Source organism: Genypterus blacodes, unplaced genomic scaffold (assembly GCF_046128005.1).
Source record: "Genypterus blacodes isolate CSIRO-AG114 ecotype Tasmania unplaced genomic scaffold, CSIRO-AGI_Gbla_v1 ptg000085l_1, whole genome shotgun sequence".
NCBI lineage: Eukaryota > Metazoa > Chordata > Actinopteri > Ophidiiformes > Ophidiidae > Genypterus > Genypterus blacodes.
The window spans coordinates 690,253-711,857 of record NW_027466890.1 but is presented as its reverse complement, the minus strand read 5'-3'; the positions used below and the strand labels follow the sequence as shown (position 1 = coordinate 711,857).

Below are 21,605 nucleotides of genomic sequence, written 5' to 3'. Positions count from 1 at the left end.
TGCCAGCAGGGCGTGATGTGTCGTTAGCAAACGAACTGGCTCAAAGAGCCAACTCTTTTAGATGAACGATGGGAGCCGGCTCCCGCCCGAGCAACTTAAAACAGGACAGAATGATAGGATGGTCTTCCCCGTGCCATGAACACATACAATTTTGGATCTTTGTATGAAAGGTGCTTTCTTCCTCTTAAGTGTTCAACGCACTGCCATTAATTGAGAATCCAAGCCAGCCCATCAGAGTCAATGTTTAACACGCGTAGCACACAGAAAAAACAGCAACTACTTGCATGCAACAAGGTGACACAGATCATACATGCTGGCACTGCAACAAGCTTAGTCTAAATGCAGGCTGACACGAACTCAATTAGACACAATGTGAGCCCATCCAATTAACTGGCAGCGTCAGTGGAGGGTGCACATGTCCAAATGCTCAGTCAGAGTGGAGCTATTGATAAGAGACTCAACCTCTTAACTAGAGCCACAGATTTATTTAATTTAATGTGGAATCACATCTCAAAGGATGCTTTACAAACGTTAATTAGAGGAATATGTCTAGAAGTATGCATTCACAGAAATCATTGTTGTTTGCATGTTTTTGTCTTTGGATGTTTCACATCATTTTGGTCACAAACAATGGACAAAGAAGGTCAGACACCGCTACTTGTACATGCCTTACATTTACTACTATACAGTCTTAAAATAATCTGACTGGTGTGACCTATTCTTAATACTTGATTTGTCTGTATAAAAAGCAATACATTTTGGTAAAATTTCCATCCATTCCATATTTCCCAGTTATCAAAATCTTCATTACGTTCTTCTTCTCTTTTCCATCTTGTGACTCAGTGTTGGTGCTCACTCAGTTGTGAGCATTACTTAGGGTTAAGGAGTGTTTTATGGTAGCAAAACAATAGCATTTAGGGCCACCAAAGGCCACTAACGGCCCCTGTCAGAGGTTCCCCCATGCCTCACAACACCTCTGCCAGCAGAGCAGGTCAGGAAAGAGCTGTCCAGACTCCACAGTTTGGAGAAGGTCTTGGTGCTGTGGAAGACATCCTGCCTGGTTCCAGTCCCGAGGAAGTCACATCCCAGCACCCTCAATGACTACAGACCAGTGGCGCTGACGTCCCACCTGATGATGAAGAGACTGGTCCTGTCACTCCTTCGGCCCTTGGTCAAACCGTCACTGGACCCTCTCCAGTTTTCCTATCAGTCGAAACTGGGAGGACGCCGTCATCTTCCTGCTTCACCGTGCCTATGCCCATCTGGACAGACCCGGCAGCACTGTGAGAGTCATGTTCTTTGACTTCTCCAGTGCATTCAATAGGTCCGGCCTGCCCTGCTCGGGAGTAAGCTTTCGGCGATGCAGCTAGACTCTCCCCTGGTTTCCTGAATAGTGGACTATCTGACTGGTCGGCCACAGTTTGTCAGACTGCAGAGATGTGTGTCTGACACTGTGGTGTGCAATACTGGGGCCCCACAGGGTACGGTCCTATCACCATTCCAATTCTGCTCGGAGACCTGCAGAAGTTCTCAGATGACTCTGCAATTGTAGGCTGCATCACCGAGGGGAAGGATGATGAGTACAGAGGTGTCCTGGACTCCTTCGTCGAGTGATGTGAGCTGAATCACCTGCAGCTCAACACTGACAAAACTAAGGAGCTGGTGGTGGACCTCCGCAAGAAGAAGTCACCCCCCACATCTGTGTCCATCAATGGTGTGACTGTGCAGGTATACAAATACCTGGGAGTCCATTTGGATAACAAACTGGACTGGTCTAAGAACACTGAGGCAGTGTACAAGAAAGGACAGAGTCGACTCTACTTCCTGAGGAGGCTCCGATCCTTCAATGTATGTAACACCATGCTGAGGATGTTTTACCAGTCTGTGGTTGCCAGTGCCATATTGTTCGCGGTTGTGTGTTGGGGCAGTAGCACGAGGTCAGCAGACGCAAACAGGATCAATAAGATCATCAGGAAGGCTGGCTCTGTCCTCGGGGTTGAACTTGATTTGTTGGAGCGTGTGTTGGAGAGGAGGATGCTGCGCAAGCTACATACATGAACAATGACTCTCACCCTCTCCACCAGGTGCTGGCCTCATACAAGAGCACCTTCAGTAACAGACTCATTCCTCCCAGGTGTACTACTAAACGAACCATCAAACTTTATGATAAATCTACCTCGGGTCAGGGAGGGACAGTGGGGTCATAGGGGTCTGACCCCCCCCCCCCCTCACTCTATAGTATGTCTGTAGTTATATAGCCAGATCCACATTTGCACTTTGTACCCTTGTCCTCCTTATGTGTTTGTACTGTCATGTACTGTTCCCCGATTGTATGTACTTCGCCCCTTATTGTGTGTACTTAATATGTTGTACTTATTATCTGCATGCACTCTTGCACGTTTCTCTATATTGCACTAGTTTTGGTGATTTTTCGTTCTAGTTTCATTCTGCACTGTACTGTAACTGTTGCACAGTAATTTCCCTCGGGATAATAAACTTTTATCTTATCTTATCTTATCTTCAGGATTCATGGCTAAAACAATCATTTAATACAATGATGTCATCGGTGGTCCACAGGACTGAAAATAATTAAATGGCTAATTGATTTTGATCTGAATGACGGATAAAGATCAGTGTAATCACAAAGGTTTAATGCAATTTGCAATATATTGTTTATTCAGACATCAAAAGTCTCAGAACAAATGTCTGTGTAGACATGGATAACACCAACCAGCAGATGTATATAATTGTAATGGTATGCCAACACACACCCCACTCCCCTAACACAAGAAAGCTCACATGCTAACGCACACATTAAACGCAGGCCCACATTGCTGTCAAACATATATCAAAGTTGCTCTAAGTTCTCTGTGATTTACGACTGTAAGTAATTGTCTGGACGTAGGAGGGGGGAAGGAAAGCTCCAACAAGAGCCGAGCAGAGGGAGGAAAGAGGAAAAGAGAGAAAAGAAAGTCTATTAAATGGAACTCGGTAAGTAAGCATACAGTGGTGTTGACTGACTGCTACAAGAAACTTTACTGTCTAGAAATGTTATCTCACATTTAACTGTACTACTAGTACTACTGGTACTAAAGTGCGTACTTAAGTTGCATAGTTAGTACCAGGCATCCTGTTAGACAAAGCCATAGGTCATAGACTACCCTGAACGCTTCATATTGGATGGAATTTCCTGCCTACACACCTGGTTAAACCACAACAACAGGTACAAGGATTGTGAGCAAGTCATTGGGCAGCATTTGTGTGTTGTAGCTGACTCATAAGAACAGACTCGGCCATCTCAGAACAGACATTACCTAAAACCTGATTATTCTCAATCAGTGTGCATTTTACAATATTCAATGCTGAACATGGGAATCTCTATAACGTGAATGCAATTCAATTCAACAACACAGGAGTTCATCTTGCCTTTGTAGCATTCAATTGATAATGTATTTTTTTTGCCTTTGTTGGCATTACTGTAGGCAGATAATTACAAACAACAATTTTACAGTTTAATTATCATATTTCACAAATTTAGATTTATTAAGGCATGTATGGGGATAGGAAAGGTTACACCTCCAATGACGTCTCAGGTCTAATCAGAGAAATGCAGCAGGAGTGGTTGATCAAAACAATTCTGCTCAGTGGGACCTTTGATTTCACCATCATCCAAAATCTTAACAAGTACAAACAAGACTAATTTCTCAATAGTACTGTTCATGCACCACTGTGCATACATCACATCACACACACATGCAAGCTACACTGCACGCTGTAAAATAGCAGGGACAAACAAACAATTCACCAAGTCAGAAGTGATCATACCAAAACTATTGTATATCAGTCTTAAGCCATTTTGCCCAGAGTAAACAACATGCATCATCATCAAATAGATAGATGAAATAGATACAAGACCTAAGGCAGAAAAACACCCTTGCTACCATATTCGTCCAATTGAGCAAGAGCATTTCACTGGATACACACCAGAGATTATGGAGGGGAGAGAAGCACAGATAGGAGAGGCATGCAAGTCATTCTGGGATGGGATTATCTCTTTTAACCAGCATGGCAGGTGTTTATCACAGCAATCACAGAGTCATCACTATCTAGGGACGTCTTACACTTTCACCAAGAAGACTCAGCCCACATTGCCAGGCCAGCAAAGATAAAGCAAAGATTTAAGACACGCTGTATTCAGAGAAAAAAAGCAAACATATTCAAAGCACAGGTTATCAAACAGTTGTTATCTTTTAATTTGTCCAAATTGTGCTCTAGGCTGGGATTTCATTATATATCTGAAAAAAACATTCTCGTCCAGATCATCGCTGACCTCCAACTCTGATCCCTGGTCCTCCTTGTATCAGCACTGATCCCTGTCTGGTGTGCACTGGCTCACTCTCCTCTTATCCTCCGCTGACTCCCATCGCCTTGGGAAAGCCACTCTAGCCGTCACTCCATAATTCCCGCTCAGTGCTCCCAGTAATCCCTTGTCTCCGGCTGTTCAGAGCCTACTTCCTTCCCCACAGCTGCCGGTCGCCCCGGCTCGCACTAATAATAGGACAACAATGCCCAACCTACAGCCGGACACATAGCATAGCACAGAACACCCCACTGCTACAGAACAAACAGTAGTCAGTACACTGAGAAATTGGCTTCATTTGGAAAGGTCATGAGATGGTTGAAATATTTGGTGGCCTTTGGTGGCCCTGAAATATATTTGTGGTGTACAACTCTACAACTGTGTGCTCCGATGACATACTTGTGTTTGTGGTTATTGTACAGCAGCATGTAAACACATGTTGGTGGAAGAATTATGATGAGGTTGTGCACTAAAGTCAGGTACGATGTGGTGGTGGAAGAGTGAGAGAAAGACACTGTAATAATGCGAGAGTTAATAAATGAAGTCTGTACTGTAAGTAGTTAAATGCTAACCTACGCCTCTGCCAAACTGTCTTGGAATGTAACTAGTCCTACTGGTACAATCACACACACACACACAAACACTGAACAGATTAGGAGTAAGTGTTAAGTATACGTTGCATGGCACTGTCAGCAATACAGCTCTAAGCCACACACACACACAGACACAGATACAGACACAGACACCACAGAAAAATAGAGGCAGTCAGAAGAGCGTCTGGAGGTGCGGAGGACATCTCTGTTGGAGCTCAGACGCTGAGATCTGAACCTTTCTTTTTCCAGAGTCACTCCAGAGCTCAGAATCACATGTTGCAGCTTTTTTTTGTGTCTGAGAGCCCGAACATTTATTCCACTTTTACACACTTTTTACACACATTTTGTTTTCATTCTTTTCTTCAACAGAATCTAGTTTGGTACTTTCTGCCTCTGTTTTTTGTTGACAGATGACTGTGGTAATGTTGTGTCCCCTGGCACGTGAAACACTTCGCTCCACACCTCCTCCTCTCTTTCAACCTCCCTCCGCCATTCCAACAAGACAGCAAAACAGAATCATAAGCACTATTTCCTTTCCCATTTTTTCCTTCTTAAGAATTTTGTGTGGGATTAAAAGAGTGGAATTGATGATGCTCACCTTAAACAAAGTCCCACTGCAGCATGGACAACTGAGGGAATATCATCCTTAATCCGCACAGAAAACCCAAAGCAACAAGTAGTAACCCCAAAGATTCCTACTCCCCTCTCTCTCCACTCTCCCACTCGCTCTCCTGCACTAATTCTCCCTCTGCTTTGCCCCACTCATTCAAGCTGCAGTAGCTCCAGTGGACTAAGTAAGTATGCATATGTGTGTTTTCGTGTGTGTGCGCGTGTGTGTGTGTGTGTGTGTGTTTCGTCCTGTGGACTCCTGCAGGGGTATTGACTCTTGGCAGGGTTCAGGTCCTCCCCCTTCTCTGGCTTACAGAGAGAAAAGAAACACACACGCGCACACACACACACACGCACACACACACACAGGACACAGGAGTAATCGCTTTGTCCTCTTAGCTTTCTTTCCCTCTTCCTTGCACTATCTTCAGATGTGTCCGACTTCCTTCACAACTCCGCTTCTCGTAGTGAGAAAGACTCAGTGAGTGGGTGTGTGTATGTGTGTGTACGTGCACACTTGTGCACCGGAACGCTGTAGTGCTTCAATGACCAAAGCTGGAAGGAGGAGGAGAAGTGGGCGGGGTTTAAATCTCAGAGAGCTGAATTCCTACTGCGTGACCAGCCAATCAGGGGCCTTGTTGCGGCTGACCATAAACCGCGGGGCCAGGCGAGGCTTTACTACCATGCTCCAGCTTTAAAGCATTAGTGGAAGTTTGCTCTGTACTTAAGCTTCATTCTACACTAGTCCAGAAGATATTCATAGAATTGTCTAGGCAGGTTTAAGTACAATGAAAAAAAACGGAGAAAAAAATTCTTTGCCTGAGGCATTTTCCCTGATTAAATAAATTACTCATTCGGTCACGTGTTCATTAATGTGTATGACATTCATTCATTGTATGAGCGGCGAGTGATTGCGTTCTATCTCGTGTGGGATTGCCAGACAAAGCAGTGGGAGGAAGAGGTTGTGTGAAGATGTTTGCTTGTCTACCTCTTCCCACGTCCCTCCCTCCTTCCTTCCCCCTGAACAATCCTCTCATGTTTCTGCTGCTGTCCTTGGCTGGACATTTGTCAAGCAAGGCATTTGTTCACAGAAGTGACAGAGGAACTCCCCCGCCTCCCTCTCCCCCTCCTCACACCAGCTACGCCTTCAACTTCACCTTTTCCCTCCTCTCTCACTCTTTTTCTCATTCCATCCACTCTAAAGCCTCAGGACAGCTTTATATGGAGCAGAATGACATTAGACATTTTTCTTTCACTTCTAAGGCATCTGATGTCGTCAGTCTTTCCTAGTACACTTTTCTTTAACTATGCCGTCTGTGTACTTCTGTGGTTGCGCCTACTATTACAATGTATTCACCCCAATATGAGAAATGACTAAATTCTACCAATCTATTCTAAAAAAGCCAGCAACACCGTCTTATCTGACAGATGTGTTCTTGTATTTGCACAATGGCTTGCAAGAATAATCAAGTGACAGTCGACTGCACACCATCTTCAGGTTTGATGAGTCTGGGCAGCCATAATCAAAATGGACATTGCGTATTTTCTACTTACTGGTCAGCAGAATGTTCACAATCTGTTTTGTATACTGTCAAAATGAGGAAGAACATAACAGTCATGGTCAAATCAATGGGAAGTACGGCTGCATATTTAGATTTTTTTTAGTAATCGAGTATTCTACTGATTATTCCATCGATTGATCAAGTAATTTGATTTATTCCTATGAGAAAGTATAGAGATAGCATCTAATAATGAACAGAAACAACTCAAATAGCAACCATGTCATTCATTTCATTATTAAAAATGGAACAAATGAAAATAAAGATACTGGCATTCCCCAGAAAGTGGCAGACTGATGTCAAACCAGTTTAATCAACAGAAACGGCATGATTGTGCATCAAAAGAGAGAGAGGGAGAGAGAGAGAGTGAGAGAGAACCCAAATGCTGAAGTGACAGGGGGGAGGGGGAGTTCAGTGGTATGTGGGCTATAGAGTTACACAGGGACAAAAAGTGAAGCAGTGAGGTCTCATCTGACGTGCCTCTCCTTTCATCTTCCTTTTAATTTGTCTCCCTGTCTGTCACGTTAATCCCTTGCTCCTTCTCAGTTTGTGTTTCTGCGCTGATTTGTATGACTTCGGTCTGAGAATGTGTGAATTTTCAGGCACTGTTTATCCTGTGTGTGTGTGTGTGTATGTGTTTGTGTACACTTTTGTGGATTAGATCTTTTTTTTTTGAATAGATCTTAATATCTATGCAAACAAACAACTGATTGCAGCCAGAGGACAAACACTGTCTCATGTGTATCTGTCCTAATCATCTGCTTCCCAAAGTAATATTGCGATTCCATCCTTCGCTGAGTGTTTGGGTGTGTGTCTTGACACAGCTGAACACATAAAGGTAATGACAAGACGGCTGTAGAAAAATAAAACAGTCCAAGTACAAATCAGACCGCCTGTCTCATAATTCCTCCTTGAAGCCGATTCTTTGCACATTAATCCAAGAAACAAATTCTCAATCTCAATTTTAGGAGGATTTTGTAAAACAGGATAGACAAGAATACTCTCATCCTCATCTGCAATTTATTGGAGAGAGAGACACAGAGAGAGAGAGAGAGAGAGAGAGAGAGAGAGAGAGAGAGAGAGAGAGAGAGAGAGGGAGAGAGACCTGTGTGAGGTATGTGAGGTCACTTTGCGACCAATGCCTCCCTTTTGCGGCGACTGCTTTTTCTAGAAGAATTCATGAAAAAAAGTCTACATCTGATAGGCCAAAGGCATTCAAAAACTAATTTAGTGCACTGTCACATTGGTTATGTGTGCAGCTCGTCTACACAAAGTTCACAAAGAGTAGTAGACCGACTGACTGGCATCATAATCCAGAAACCTAAACCCGTGTTTATATAGTAATTCCTCAACCCTTAAAAAGGCCGACTCTGGGGTAGGTAGGCTCTGAAGGTTCATTATTCCTCCTCTCACTGGTGCCCACATCAGTCCAGCCTCGAGCGTAGTTTTAGCGCTGTGCTATTGTTGCTCTGAATGCACCCTTACAATATGCACAAGCTGTTGAATAGCTTAATATACTTATCACACAATCCCAAGCATGTGATGTTGTGAAAACACACTATCAAGGTGGGATTTAGTTGTGATGGTGAATGTAAAGTAGACAGGCTAGAATGAAACCTTGAATAAATGTCTGAAGTGTTATGTTGCTGATCTCCCAAAGCCCTAATTTTAGGCTCAAATTAAACATTTTCCCACCAGCCTTGCTTCTGTAATAACACCCTGGTGAATGATTCAAGATCTTTCATTGGGTAAAACCACATAAACAGCAGAGACAGATAGACAAAAACAGTCATTAAGATCAGTTGATCTTGCAATTCTCATATTCCACTTTGATTAAAATCTCCCAGGAAGTGGCTGAACAGTCTGCTGGTATTTATACGGGCTTTACTTCCACATCCAAAATTTTCCAACTCTCTTTCCTTTGCACATTCCTTCAACAGTCACCCTTTATTGGCACTCGCTGCTCACTACAGGCCCATTTACCAGTGGCGGGCCGTGCAATTCACACCTAGGCCTTCCATTTTTCTGTGTTTGGATCACTTTGTGTCCATTGCATTCATCACGGCGACGGGCACTAACACACACACACACACACACACACACACACACACACACACTTAATTCATGATCATGTAACTCTATCCACATGCTTAACATCCACAGAACTTACTGTAAATGCACATTTTACATCAGCACATGCATTCCAATTTTCGTGGCAATAACGTCAATAACGTGGCGTTGTCTCATGTCCTTACCAAGCATTTCTCTCTCCATTGCTTCCCCGTTCCCCCAGCCGTGCTGTGCTGACTGCCTGGTTCCCCATCAGGGAGGCTTCTGACAAATGGGGCCAAATGGAGTCGTGCCACTGTTGCTGCTGGCAGCGAGTGAGCTCTGAGGTTATTGCTTAGCTGTGCTGTTAAAGTGTTATTCATATCCACCAGACTAGTTTTGAGTGTTCGATTAACTTTTCATGTGTCATCTCTGCGGACTGTACAGCTGTGGGAGCTTTTGGTTACCAATCTGCTTTACATTCTGCATTCTACTCTTTATTACAGTGTTGAGGTTTTGCATCTATCACAAGCAGATTTCCCCCATTTTGCAAAAGGTGGCTGAGATTTTTCAAAGTTACATTGCCAAAAAAGCATCAAATTGAGGAAAAGGGGGTACATCTGGCTCGATCACATAAGAGCCCCTTACCTCAAAAATGTGTTTTGCTTCCGAATCCTTGTCTTGGATGTCAAGGATGGATGAGGAACCTCTTTGGGATTTCGTTCGACAATGTTGAAACTATTTTCTTTTTTTCAATTCGGATTCCGAATTTTAGCTGTACTCTTTATGACCTACACCGAACCGGCCATCATCCTAAACTGCACACGTGATTGTAATGTCCATAAACTTAAAGGAGACTTTTTATAGTGTAACATGGTAGGAGTTTGTGGTGAACATTGTCAGAGTTGCAAAACTTGAGGTTTACTCTTTTTTTTTTTTTTTTTGTTTTTGCAATTTGTTTTTATTAAAGCAAACATTGTACGTGACATTGTGCATACAGTTGTAGGATATTTTGGAGATTTTTTTTATATGGAAAGAGGGGAAAGAGGAGATGATCGTAATGTAATGAGAGAGAGAGAGAGAGAGAGAGAGAGAGAGAGAGAGAGAGAGAGAAGGAAGGAAGGTTGTATTATCAGGTTTACTCTTACAGAAATGCAGAAATAAGAGAAACGCATAAAACCTGGACTGCCATGAAAGCTTCAACAGAGGATAGAAGAGGATTGATGTGTCTTTTACAGAAACTTTACAGACCCTCACATTGAAATAATAGCATACAAATATGTACATGCTCCTTAGGTAAAGATAAGCCCGACCATAAGCTGTTTAACACCTAACCCTAAACCCAACATAGCCCACTGAAGCAAGAAAAACCCTGAATCAGCTGGGTAAAACTATACGTTAAGACTATAAGTATAATTTGTTCTCACAGAGATACAATTACAGGAACACTGACATGAACACGCACACATATTTAGAGCTGAATACAGGGCAGCCCGGGCACCATGTCTTTATCAGTTTCTCCACACACACATACTGTAAACCCGCAAAAGCAGCAATTTCATGGAGAGAAGAAAGTTGGTACGTCAGAGTGAATTTAACCATGAGGCCTGGTCCTAGTGTTTTCTATGACAAAATTTAATTATAATTTAGTAGCTGACAAGGCAGTTCTCAAAGCACAGAGGTCTGGGCAGATTCTTCAGCTCCGGCAACACGCGCGCAAAGAAAAATGTTTATTAAAACCCAGAACATTGTTGAATCCAAAATATTCCAGCTCATCCATCCACAGGTCTGTGGTTTCTTCTGGCTAGATTCTGAGGATCATAACACTCCTCTGCCTAGTCCAAGATAATGATAATGGAAAACAAGAAGAAAAGCCCTTGTTTGAACGTGCTTCGTAACAAAACTGAGTCGATCTCAAAAGGTTTAATCCCCCAAATTCTATCCTTCGCAAGTAGTCTCTCTTTCTCTCCCTCACACACACACACACACACACACACACACACACACACACACACACACACACACACACACACACACACACACACACAAAGTTGCCCCTGTGTTCCCTCCTCCAGTACATGAGCAGGCATTCAACCCTTTTCAACTAGGACAAAAACACGCAGACCTATTTACATGTCAATGAAGGCCAGGAATGAATTTTTTTTTTTCGGCCTCCTTCACTCTTTTTCTTCCCTCCTTCAACCTTCCTCTCATCTCATTAAAGCATTGCTCCTTATATTTGGGGCCGTTAACAGTCATGATGAAACTCTTTGGTACGCAGGTGTACGATGAAGTCCATACCATTACCTTGAGCCTTCAAGTCTGAATACGGTCCTTTGGGTGGCTTTAAAATAGCTATAATTGGTTGAAAAGATTGCGCCGCTGGTTTGCATCACCAGTGAGTGAGAGCTTGACTAGCGATGCAACCAGCCATGTGATGTCTGGGGGAGTCATCAGAAGTGAAAATGACAAAGGTTTACGTTGGGGGACCCTACACAAAGAACACAGAAATAGCTTGAATTACTTGAGCGACGTGTTTTATACCCTAAAGGTTCTACATTGTTTGAAGTAGATCTCGGCCTCCAGTTTGTCCTGTGTTCTTCTTCTGTGTTCAGTCGATGATGAATATAGTCGAGGAAGAAAAGATGAGAATTGCAGAGAAAAATTGCACTTCAATTTAGCAACATGAGCATGTTTTTTTTATGTATACATTTTCAGTGTCAAGCTCAACACTAATGAATTCACATCTATTATACTGTATGATATTATCATATTAATCTCATCGAAAACAAAACCATGTTATTACTTATTTTACCTATACTATTTCACATTTTCTGTCTGTCCACATATCACTGTCACCTTCACATTCCCTGTAATTCAGGGTTCCCATATCATCTTTTCTCACATGCTAGTCTGTTCTGATGTTAGTGAGATAACAGTGAGTGTGGGACTTTTTTCACGAGGAATTAAAGTAGTTTTGGAATGTTCTTGCAGTGAAACACGTTCTCTGTTGGACAGTTTTGGAATGTTTGGAGTGTTTTCCTGTTTGGAAGAACATACACTGGATTGAGAGACTGGCTGGAGCTTCTAAATCCCAACAGTTGTAGAAGCACTGACAGTAGCAGGCACGCTAGCCCGCCTTTTTTCTTCCAACTGAATGCACAGTTCTCATGTCTGTGAAGGTTTTTTGTGGACCCTGCTCGACATGATGACTTCATTTTGAAAATCCGGCATTCTGCCTTTATGTTGTCACAATTGTTAAAATGCATCCAAATGCTGTTTTTTCCAGCTGTCCTGCTTTGTACCTGTAGTAGACCGTCAGCAGGCTCCGCCCATACCTGCTTGATGTTATATTCCTTGTCTGTTTTCACGTGAATTGGTCGAAACCGCACAACATCAGGTCCAATGGTCAGTCTTCTCCGCAATAGTATATTTGTTGTCTTTTTATTGTGGCTATTTTCCGCGGTCATCTAGCCTGCTAACATCGCCGAATGTTACAGTGTCACGTAACCAAACATGACAGCAGCGTCATTTGTTGGACTGACAACTGATTGGCTTATAATTGTTTTGTGACAAAAGGGGGGGATGTCTGTGAATTTGATTAGATCGAAATTTAAACAGCTTTACCAAGTGACGTGTTGTCAAATGTATGTATTCTTCTAACCTTTCGCGAGCTACTCAGAAACAGGTGGCGAGCTACTGGTAGCTCGCGAGCTACCAGTTGGAGACCACTGCTGTAAAGCATAGTAGACAGGTAGAAATGTGTTGTAGGCGCTTAACTTTTTCTGTTTTATACTTATTTGGTCCCACTAATGCCAAATAGCAAGGAGAAATTAGAAATGCATATAAAATAAATGTCCTGGTCTCAGGAGGTTAATTTACAGAGTGGAAGCTCAGCACTGATGATTCTCTGCTTTTTTATTACAGGTACCGTATTAGAAGACAGATGTATGGTACATGCGCTTATAGGCCATTGCCTTTGCTATACGTGCTCTGTGAGTCAGCTAGATGTAAATAACACTGTACATCTGCCTAGAGCCCATAATCAAATTCAAGAATCCAGTTAGTAATGTATGGTGATGCCTTGTCAGGGAATTAGAAAATATACCCTATCCATGTATGTACTTAATAAAAATACATTCTGTCAGGTCCTCTGTTTTTCCCCGGTAAAATGTATGCATCTTAAAAATTATGCTGACAAGCCTCAAGAAGCCGTCTGCACTTATAAGGAAAGTTCAATTACAGATTCCTACCACTGAATCCTGGATCTAATCAAGCTATCGGATTATTTAGTGCCCTTTCTCCTTTTACATTTCTATTTTTGAACCTAAAGAACCTAACCCGAGACGGCATTCACTGGACCAGGTTGGCCAGCGGAGACGAGACCGTGGTCATTCACAGCAAAACTTTGGCATTTGACTTGTTTTACTCATTTATGTGGCACAGAGTCCACAGTTCTTAAAGTCTGTGGGAGACTTCTGTGTGGAGGAGACATAAAGGTTGCCGTCTCTCTTTTGGTAGTTGATGCACGTCTCAAAAACTCTGGAGATGAATTTTAAAAAATGGTTGAAGTTTAGTCTCTGGTCGTTTTCCTCTCCCTCCCTTTGTCTCGCCTCCCCTTTTTCATGGCAGACAGCCCAGAGCATAAAGCAGTGTGGCTTAGACGCTGGCAAAGACAGACTGCGTCTCCTGGAAATATGTTCTGTGTTGACTCATTCTGTTAACCACATTCTTCATCAGCACCACAGCGTAGTTCTCCGCATCGGCCATGAAGACAAAACATCGTCTTCACTGGCCCACTTATTAATACTACATTCTTTTTCTAGCGTCTAACTATCTAGTTGAGGGTAGAACAGCTGAAGAAGTGGAGAAAAAAAAAGTAGTGGTGGAAAAAGAGGGGGAAGAGAAAGAGTGAGCACAATCACTAGGTTACAGTGCAGCCTAGATCCCCCTGGATTTACTTGTGTACATAACTCCCTCTTCCTTTCTTCAACCTTGTCTTTCCCACTGTCTCCCACTTTCATTTTTGTCGTGCCATTCCGTCTCTCTCGCACCGACACACACAAGCTACACCCGCTACACAGCGCAGATAAGACGCCCAGAATCACACACCGTAAGCATCAAATTATCTTACTGCTTTTGAACTGCAACTCTACACCCCCGGCCCTTGTACACCACAGTTAATTATTCCATTCAAAGAGAAAGAAGAGAACGTCCAGGTCTGTGAAACATTTCACAGCCACAACAACCTACATTAAACAGAGTCACCCCTCCTTCCATTTAACAAGTACCAAACTTTCTCTCACCAGCACAAAAAACAAAGACTGACTGCATTAAAGTCATTAGACCTGATTGGAAAACCTCTTTAGTGGCAAGCTGTTGATTTCATCACATTTCCGTGCATCACCCCTCACCCTTTAACCTCCTACCCAACACAACAGACTTAAGTTCTGTTCATCTGACCACAGAGGGCCTAGTCAAGAGTGTATGAGGCAAATGAACAGCCTCTCCATACAAGCAAGCAAACAGGAAAAGCCATGTGACCCAACTCCCTCATTAGCAGCCACACATTTATCGGCATGCTTTCCAGCTCTATTTCCCCCATTGTATCACTCATTTCTCTGCTGTTAAGTCACTCACCATGATGTGCCTCTGGTTGGGTGCTGGAGTCAGGGTCCATGTTAGACTCACAGGGATTTGATCGCCACGGTCAACACACATCCATGTCCTGTGGCAAAGTCAGCTCCGTGAGTCAAAACGCAACTACTGTTACAACTTCGGCCGTGTTCTCACCTCTTTTTTTCTGTCCCCCCTTATCCACTGTTCTGCCCCAACTCAGAGCTGCTGCTGCTGGCTCTGATCTGGCCTCTGCAGCCTGCCAGCTCAGCTCAGGCTTCTAACGCCGTTACATCTGTCAAGCCCGAGCCCTCTCTGGAGAGTGGAGAGGGAGGGAGAGAGAGAGAGTAAAAGGAGCAGAGAAAAGGGAGGGAGGAGAGCAAGAGCAGCAGTTTCCATGTTGTGGTAGTAGAGACAGAGAGAGAGAGAGAGAGAGAGAGAGAGAGAGAGAGAGAGAGAGAGAGAGAGTTATGGCAGGCTGATTATTTCTTTCATTGTTTTAGACATTTCTGGCATGTACTTAAAACATCCAAAATCCCAAAACAATTTCAACACTGCTGTACAGGCAACTTTGCAACCATCCAAAAACTTTTTTTTACACAAAAGCTACAGCTCCTGTCCATATCTTGAGAATGCCTGGGGTTGATCTCTACTGCAAACTGTAAAACAGCCAAGCAATGAAGCAAAACAATTCATTATTTAGTGGTACACTGGAAGTTAAGCACGGAATGTCTGGCACAATAAATAAAAAAAAAACTATGCCTAATCGTAGCTAATAGAAATAGCAATGAGAGACTTTTACACCTGGAATACAATATATTGCTCATGGGGTTCATGTGAAAACACTGTAAAAAGACTTAAGTAGAAACACCCATCCAATTTGCATGAATTTTAGACAGCACCCTTTAGTTTCACAACTGCATCGACAAACATACTTTCATCTGCTGAATAGTTGCCTGCCCTTGACCAATTGAACAAATTTGGTTTGTAAAATAGGTGCAGTTAATTGCATATCTTTGACTACGCAAAATGGAAACTTATCTTACAATCTTTGCTGAATGAGCAACTTCTATTCATCCCAGTCTAAACTGTTGTAGCTTCAGTCGAGACACTTGTGGAAAAAACATTTTCCCTACTAAGCAAACTGTATCATAGGACAGCATGTGGGAAAATAACTTGGGCTTTCCAACTTCAACCTTCCCCAAATGTGCACTCAGACAAACTCTCAAGTTGTAATAAGCGTAGTTGTTGAAGTGGGAGTATTGCAATTTTGACCAACAACTCTACAGACTTCAAAAGAACAGGAGCACCGGCTTCTTACTATTCAGCTGGAGGATGAGCCGAGATGAGAGGCTCCTCTGATTTGCTTTGGATGTCTATTCGTGTGTAGTTTTATTCATTATACTGCTTAACAGTCGGTGTCACACAAGGACAAGAGCAGGTGGTGCCCATGCCGAAGAATACGTGCACGTGCTTACTTCAAAAGGCTTGACGCTGAAGAAGGAGCTACACAATCTATCTCGCAGGGACAAGAGCCCAGGGACAAGTTTAACAAAAGTCATTAGTGTATCAAAGAGGCAGATATTCCATCCTGATGATATGAATACTACATTGACAATGAATAGCATTGCCCTTGAAGTGTAAATGATTGCATTTTAATAAAGCTTTAGTGGGAAGTCCAACCAAGAGAGCAAACCGGCCTCAGCAGAGATTCCAAGCCTCACGCATGCATAATATTTTTCAGTCTTGCGTCTCCGTATCCATTTATTCTGCTTTCTTCCTGCAGTTATTCACAAATGAGTCAGTGCATTGCCTTCTCTTTCAAGCATTACTCCCACTGCTTTTATCCAACTTAGTGCAATTTATGTTCCTTCAGCGAGATACAACGCGCTTCCCTTCCTCTTCACCACGTGTAGGGTTCTTTCAAAATCGAGGTGACTCCATGGCCTTCTGATAAGACTTCCATACCCGGAAAATGAGGAAATACCATAACAAAGTTCAGAAATGTAATGAAATCAAGGCAAAGACTATTTCACATGTGTCATAGATTATAGTAATTAAATTCAATAAGGCATGCACTGCTTTACATTTACCGCCAAGAGCTTTTGCTATATGAATGGTGGGAAACATTAATGAATTTGTAAATATTTCACTCAAAACATCAGCATTAAAGATTCAAACTGGGGTGAAACTGTCCCGTCCGAATGTCACTACCATTTTACAGACTGTGCATTCATGTTGTGTGTAAAGATTTTAGCGTCTTTTAGTCATTCTTGTACATTGGGCTGGTCTAATATCAAGTTGTACTCTAGTGTGGACATATAGGAAAGTGCTTGCGGTATCCGTTGGTAAGATCATAGCCCGTAAAATGTGATAACGATTACTTTGCAGATATATATCCTGCAAACTATCCCCTTAAGAATAGGTTTTAGGAGAGGCGACATACATAGCTAACAAACAGATTCACAAATGAATGCATTTGTGATCGCTTCTTTGCGTGATATTTGGGCTATTAAACACTGCATAGTTCCTGTATTATGAAAGGATTGACATCATCTGTTCTGCCAATTGTGCTGTCAATCAAGATCTTAATCTGCAGCCCCACTGATCTATCTCTATTTTGTGAAAACGGGCCAAAGTTTGCTGAGTTTGCTGTTAAACAAATGCCCATCCTGAAATGAGACATTTTTGCAGGCTTGCATCAACTCCAGAGGCTTTGTTGTCTGATCTGAACCAGCCCAGCATCTTGTACTGAGCTTGACAATACAATGTAAAGGGCTAATAATCCCATTGTGGGAATATCACATTGTAAAGCTTTCAAGCAGCTATGGTATATTGAGGACAGTCCTCAAGCACTGAGGACTGAGGGCTGAGCACTGTCGCTTTGCTCACGCACAAACTCGATTCCACTTGAATAGCTTTCTATCTTAGGAGCACTATATTATAGGATGTATAGTGCTCCTATAGGAGGAGCACTACACATCCTAGAGGACAGCAGTCAGGATTAATTTGCATACGCATATGCTTATGTTTCCCTCGTCACAACGTATGTAAATGTTGATTAATGACTTAATTAAAACATGTCTCCCCCTCTGCCAAACCGATCCCTCAACAGTGTCTGCAGGCGTGGCTTTGACTTTTTTAAATTATCAGAAGATGATGATGAGGATGGTGGTCAGTTTTCTCAACTCTGCCTCAGCTTGCAAGGGACACTTTTATATCTACGCAATGGAAACATTAAGTGAGTCACGGTCAACGCATCCCCTGTCAGATGAACCATATCGTTCAGCCTTTAATGATAAGGAATGTTCAAGCTCATGCATAAAATATAAATATAAACATTATATTTCGTGGCTGAATTAAGCTCCAACAACCACTGTGGAGCATATTGAATAGAGACCCATGTTAATACAAATCTTCGTAACAACTCTGCAGGGTATTAACAGTGTGGTTGTAAAAAGAATGTTTCTTCAAAAACTACATTCACTCAACCACTACAATAGCAGATGTACCACAAAACCATGCAAGACACTCCAGCAATTATACATACATTCATCCTTTACACTGCCAGACAAAAGAAACGAGAGGAAATCTCTTTACATACACAAAGTATGTGAACAGAAATACAAATGCTCCAGTAATTTAATAACCAATCCAAACCCTGTTTAAAGCTGAGGTGTGCTCATTTACAATGTCAATAATACTGCACATATTGGAGTCATTAATTCTTAAACGCCCAAACTCAGTGCCACCTAGTGTCTCATTTTGACTCATCCTGTGTGTACGGACACAGATATATAGAGGTGCTTCATCTTGACAATCAGAAATAAGTGTGTAATATGTAGAATCCAGATAGCAATGGTATTATAATGAAATCTATGACATGGCTGAGAACAGCCAGGGTGTCACATCACTTACGCAGTATTATCCTGGCAGGAGCTGTCGGTAAGAAAGTTGTAACAACTACCAAGCGGTAAGCTCTCCATCTACTGGATATCAGATCGAAAAAAAAGTCTCAAGATATTTTAAAAGCTGCAGCTATGCATGCAGGCTGTGCAGGCAATTCAATTCCATGTCTGAGTCTTTGGGTTAGTCTTTGAAGAGGAGACTGAAGTGCATCCACTTCACTTGGGTTGAACATTTGACTCTTTGATTTGAGATGATGCAAGCAGAATTCTTTGTTCAATTTCAGAAGTACATTGTGTATATGTGTAAATCCATTCTAACTGAATTTGAGAACATTAAGGTAGAGCAGGTAAAGCATTTTCCATCGTATGCGTATGTTTTCTAACCACTACATATGTCTGTCTACTCACCACTCTCAGTGGACAGCTGGCTGTGGAACTCTGGAAACTGTGTTTCCACTGGTACACTGATGGTGCGGCGGAGAAGATGGACCTTGCATGATGCAGAGCGCCTCTCCTACAAAAGCAAGAAGATGATACACTGAAATTCAAGACAGAAAAAAGGGAATAAAATACAAACAAAGCACAGACACATTAAGCAGAAGACAAGAACCCAGAATGGAGCAACCAGCCAAACTGTAATGTTAAATCTACTGGAATAAATGCATGTACAACAGTCTCTGATGTTCCTTATCTATCCTGCCAATACTCTGATCACCATATTTAATGCTATCGTTTGGTCGGAAGGAGACAAAAGCTGTAGTGGTCCTGACAAATGGAGAGCCAGGGATTGAACAGAAAAGGCATTAGCAGTGCATCAGTCTGTGTCAGCCCATATCTTCCTATACCTTGCATACAAAACACTTCCAAAGATTAAGCAGACAAAGGAAAATGGATGGCAGTGGTGAGAAAGAGGTTGCTGAAAGAGAAATGGAAAAAAGGCCTGATACCCTCCAACGGGAATGATAATGGCTTATCGAACATCCTCACACCCCTCAACTCACAGCAGCAGCAGCAGCAGCAGCAGCACCCTGCCTGTCTCGTGTCCTCTGCCTCTGTTTATCTCACTCTCTCCCATCCTTTCTCTGGGTCATCTCTTCATTTGCCCCATGGGCCATGGTTTTCAGTGGAAATAGACAGACTCTGATGTAAGGGTGTGTGCTGGCTGTCTGAACCTTGAAGACTCAGCCTTATGAGCTGTAACTTCACGATTCACAGCTCCACTTCATGAGGATCCAGGGCCTCTTGAGAAGCTCCCGTGGTTCAGAGCGACAGACTGGATCTATGTGTCTTTATCATTAAAGATTTAATTATTTCATTGCCCTTTGGTTCATTCATTCATTCACCCACCCATCCATGATTTAATTGACCAAAAGCTATTCAGAGAAAAGCTATTCAGGAAAAGCATTATCCCACTTATGAAAGACCATTTTGCAGGTGACCTTGAGTAAGGCACAAGCTGTTCAGAGAACATGGAACACCATGTGGACTGTGTAAAGTGACAGAAACCATTTCCAGGATGATGGGTGAACAAATAATCTTAAGTCTAATTGTCTTAATGAGACTGTAACAGGTTCTGTCACACTCTATGTTTTCTTCTTTTCTTTTAATCCACTTAAAATAACTGGAATTGATGTGGAAGTAAGTGAGTGATTGTCTTTCCAGGATCTTCAAAAACGTTTATCGGGCAAGTGACTACTTTTGGTAATTGAATTTATATCTGACCGTGAGCTCCCTCTACTGGACGTAACATGGAGTTTTGCAAATGACACACTCACTCTGTTATGTTGATTTGATTGGCCGAGGAGGAATTAAAGGTTTTGCAACAAGCTGAAGGTGAAAACTGGCATCACACCTCTCCCTCAGTTTATTTGCGTCACATTTCACCGCTCAGGCAATGCAACAGCCTTGCTCATGGTTTTTGGGATTATTTCCGTGTTACAATGTTGCATTCACTGTCTGCATTCCTCTGGTGATCTACTATCTTGGCTCTATTTGTGTTTGTGGGTGCATCATCTGTCTTAACACTGGGAAAACTGGCAATTTGGTGACACGAATGGCTAAGGGCCTAACTGCCTTCGGCAAACATAGTCACAATAAGATAGTTAGCGAATACCCTTATGAACAGCAACAGCTGTTTCAAGACACAAGGGGAGAAAGAATCACCGGCATTAAGAACAACTGGTTACTAATGATATGTTGTATTATGCATGATATACTTTGAAACATGCTTGCATTAAATTGAATTCTTTGGATTTATAAGGCAAATTAGAATATTTGCAGTGATTTCTGAGTAATATTGATGATGCAACACTGGCAATTGAGATGGAACCTGTAAGGCTGGATCGGCCTGAGGTGCTTTGAAGTGACATTACCAATGGTAACTTTGAAATGATCTCTACACATTTTGATGTGAGGTATATCCAGATAACATATCAGTATGAAGAGATAGTGTTCTATCTCTCTATCGTAAGCTACTTATATCTTTTCAGTAATTTAATATATAATAATAATATTTCATCTTATCTTATCTTATCTTATGAGTAAACATGATCAGTGGATATTGCTGCCAGAGCAGTGTTTTGAATTCTTACTCCATTTGATACCAAAATGAATGATTTGGGGTAGAATATCAAGTTAATATCATGCTCAGACCTGTTTCTTGATGTCTTCACCTGTCCTTCTGAAGGCAACTCAGCTGTCTATACGACATCATAATTCCCACTTTGGCCTACCCATCATCTAGAGAAAGCAGTTTTAACACAATAATTTTCCTGCAGTTCACTCAGACCGCAGCAGTGTGTATGTGTTGGAGATTACCTTTTTAGAGACGGGGGTTTACAGGCTGTTGTTGCTTTCCTGGTACAAAACAAAACCCACTGTTGTGGAAAGGCACCGAATGGGCTTATTCAAA

At 42.3% G+C, this 21,605-nt stretch overlaps 1 protein-coding gene across 2 annotated transcripts in view; it reads right to left on the bottom strand.

Moving 5' to 3' along the window:
* Positions 1 to 14,912, bottom strand: part of dab2ipb (DAB2 interacting protein b) — a 101,805-nt gene extending 86,893 nt beyond the window's left edge. Inside the window, exon 1 of one of the 2 annotated variants that reach the window (XM_076158735.1) lies at positions 14,811 to 14,912. In XM_076158735.1, the coding sequence (XP_076014850.1) occupies positions 14,811 to 14,850 (40 nt within the window). In that variant the 5' untranslated portion in view covers positions 14,851 to 14,912. Of the gene's footprint in view, positions 1 to 5,551; positions 5,975 to 14,810 lie in introns of those variants that run through there. The other variant, XM_076158737.1, reaches the window with a different exon arrangement.
* Positions 14,913 to 21,605: the final 6,693 nt, after the last annotated feature.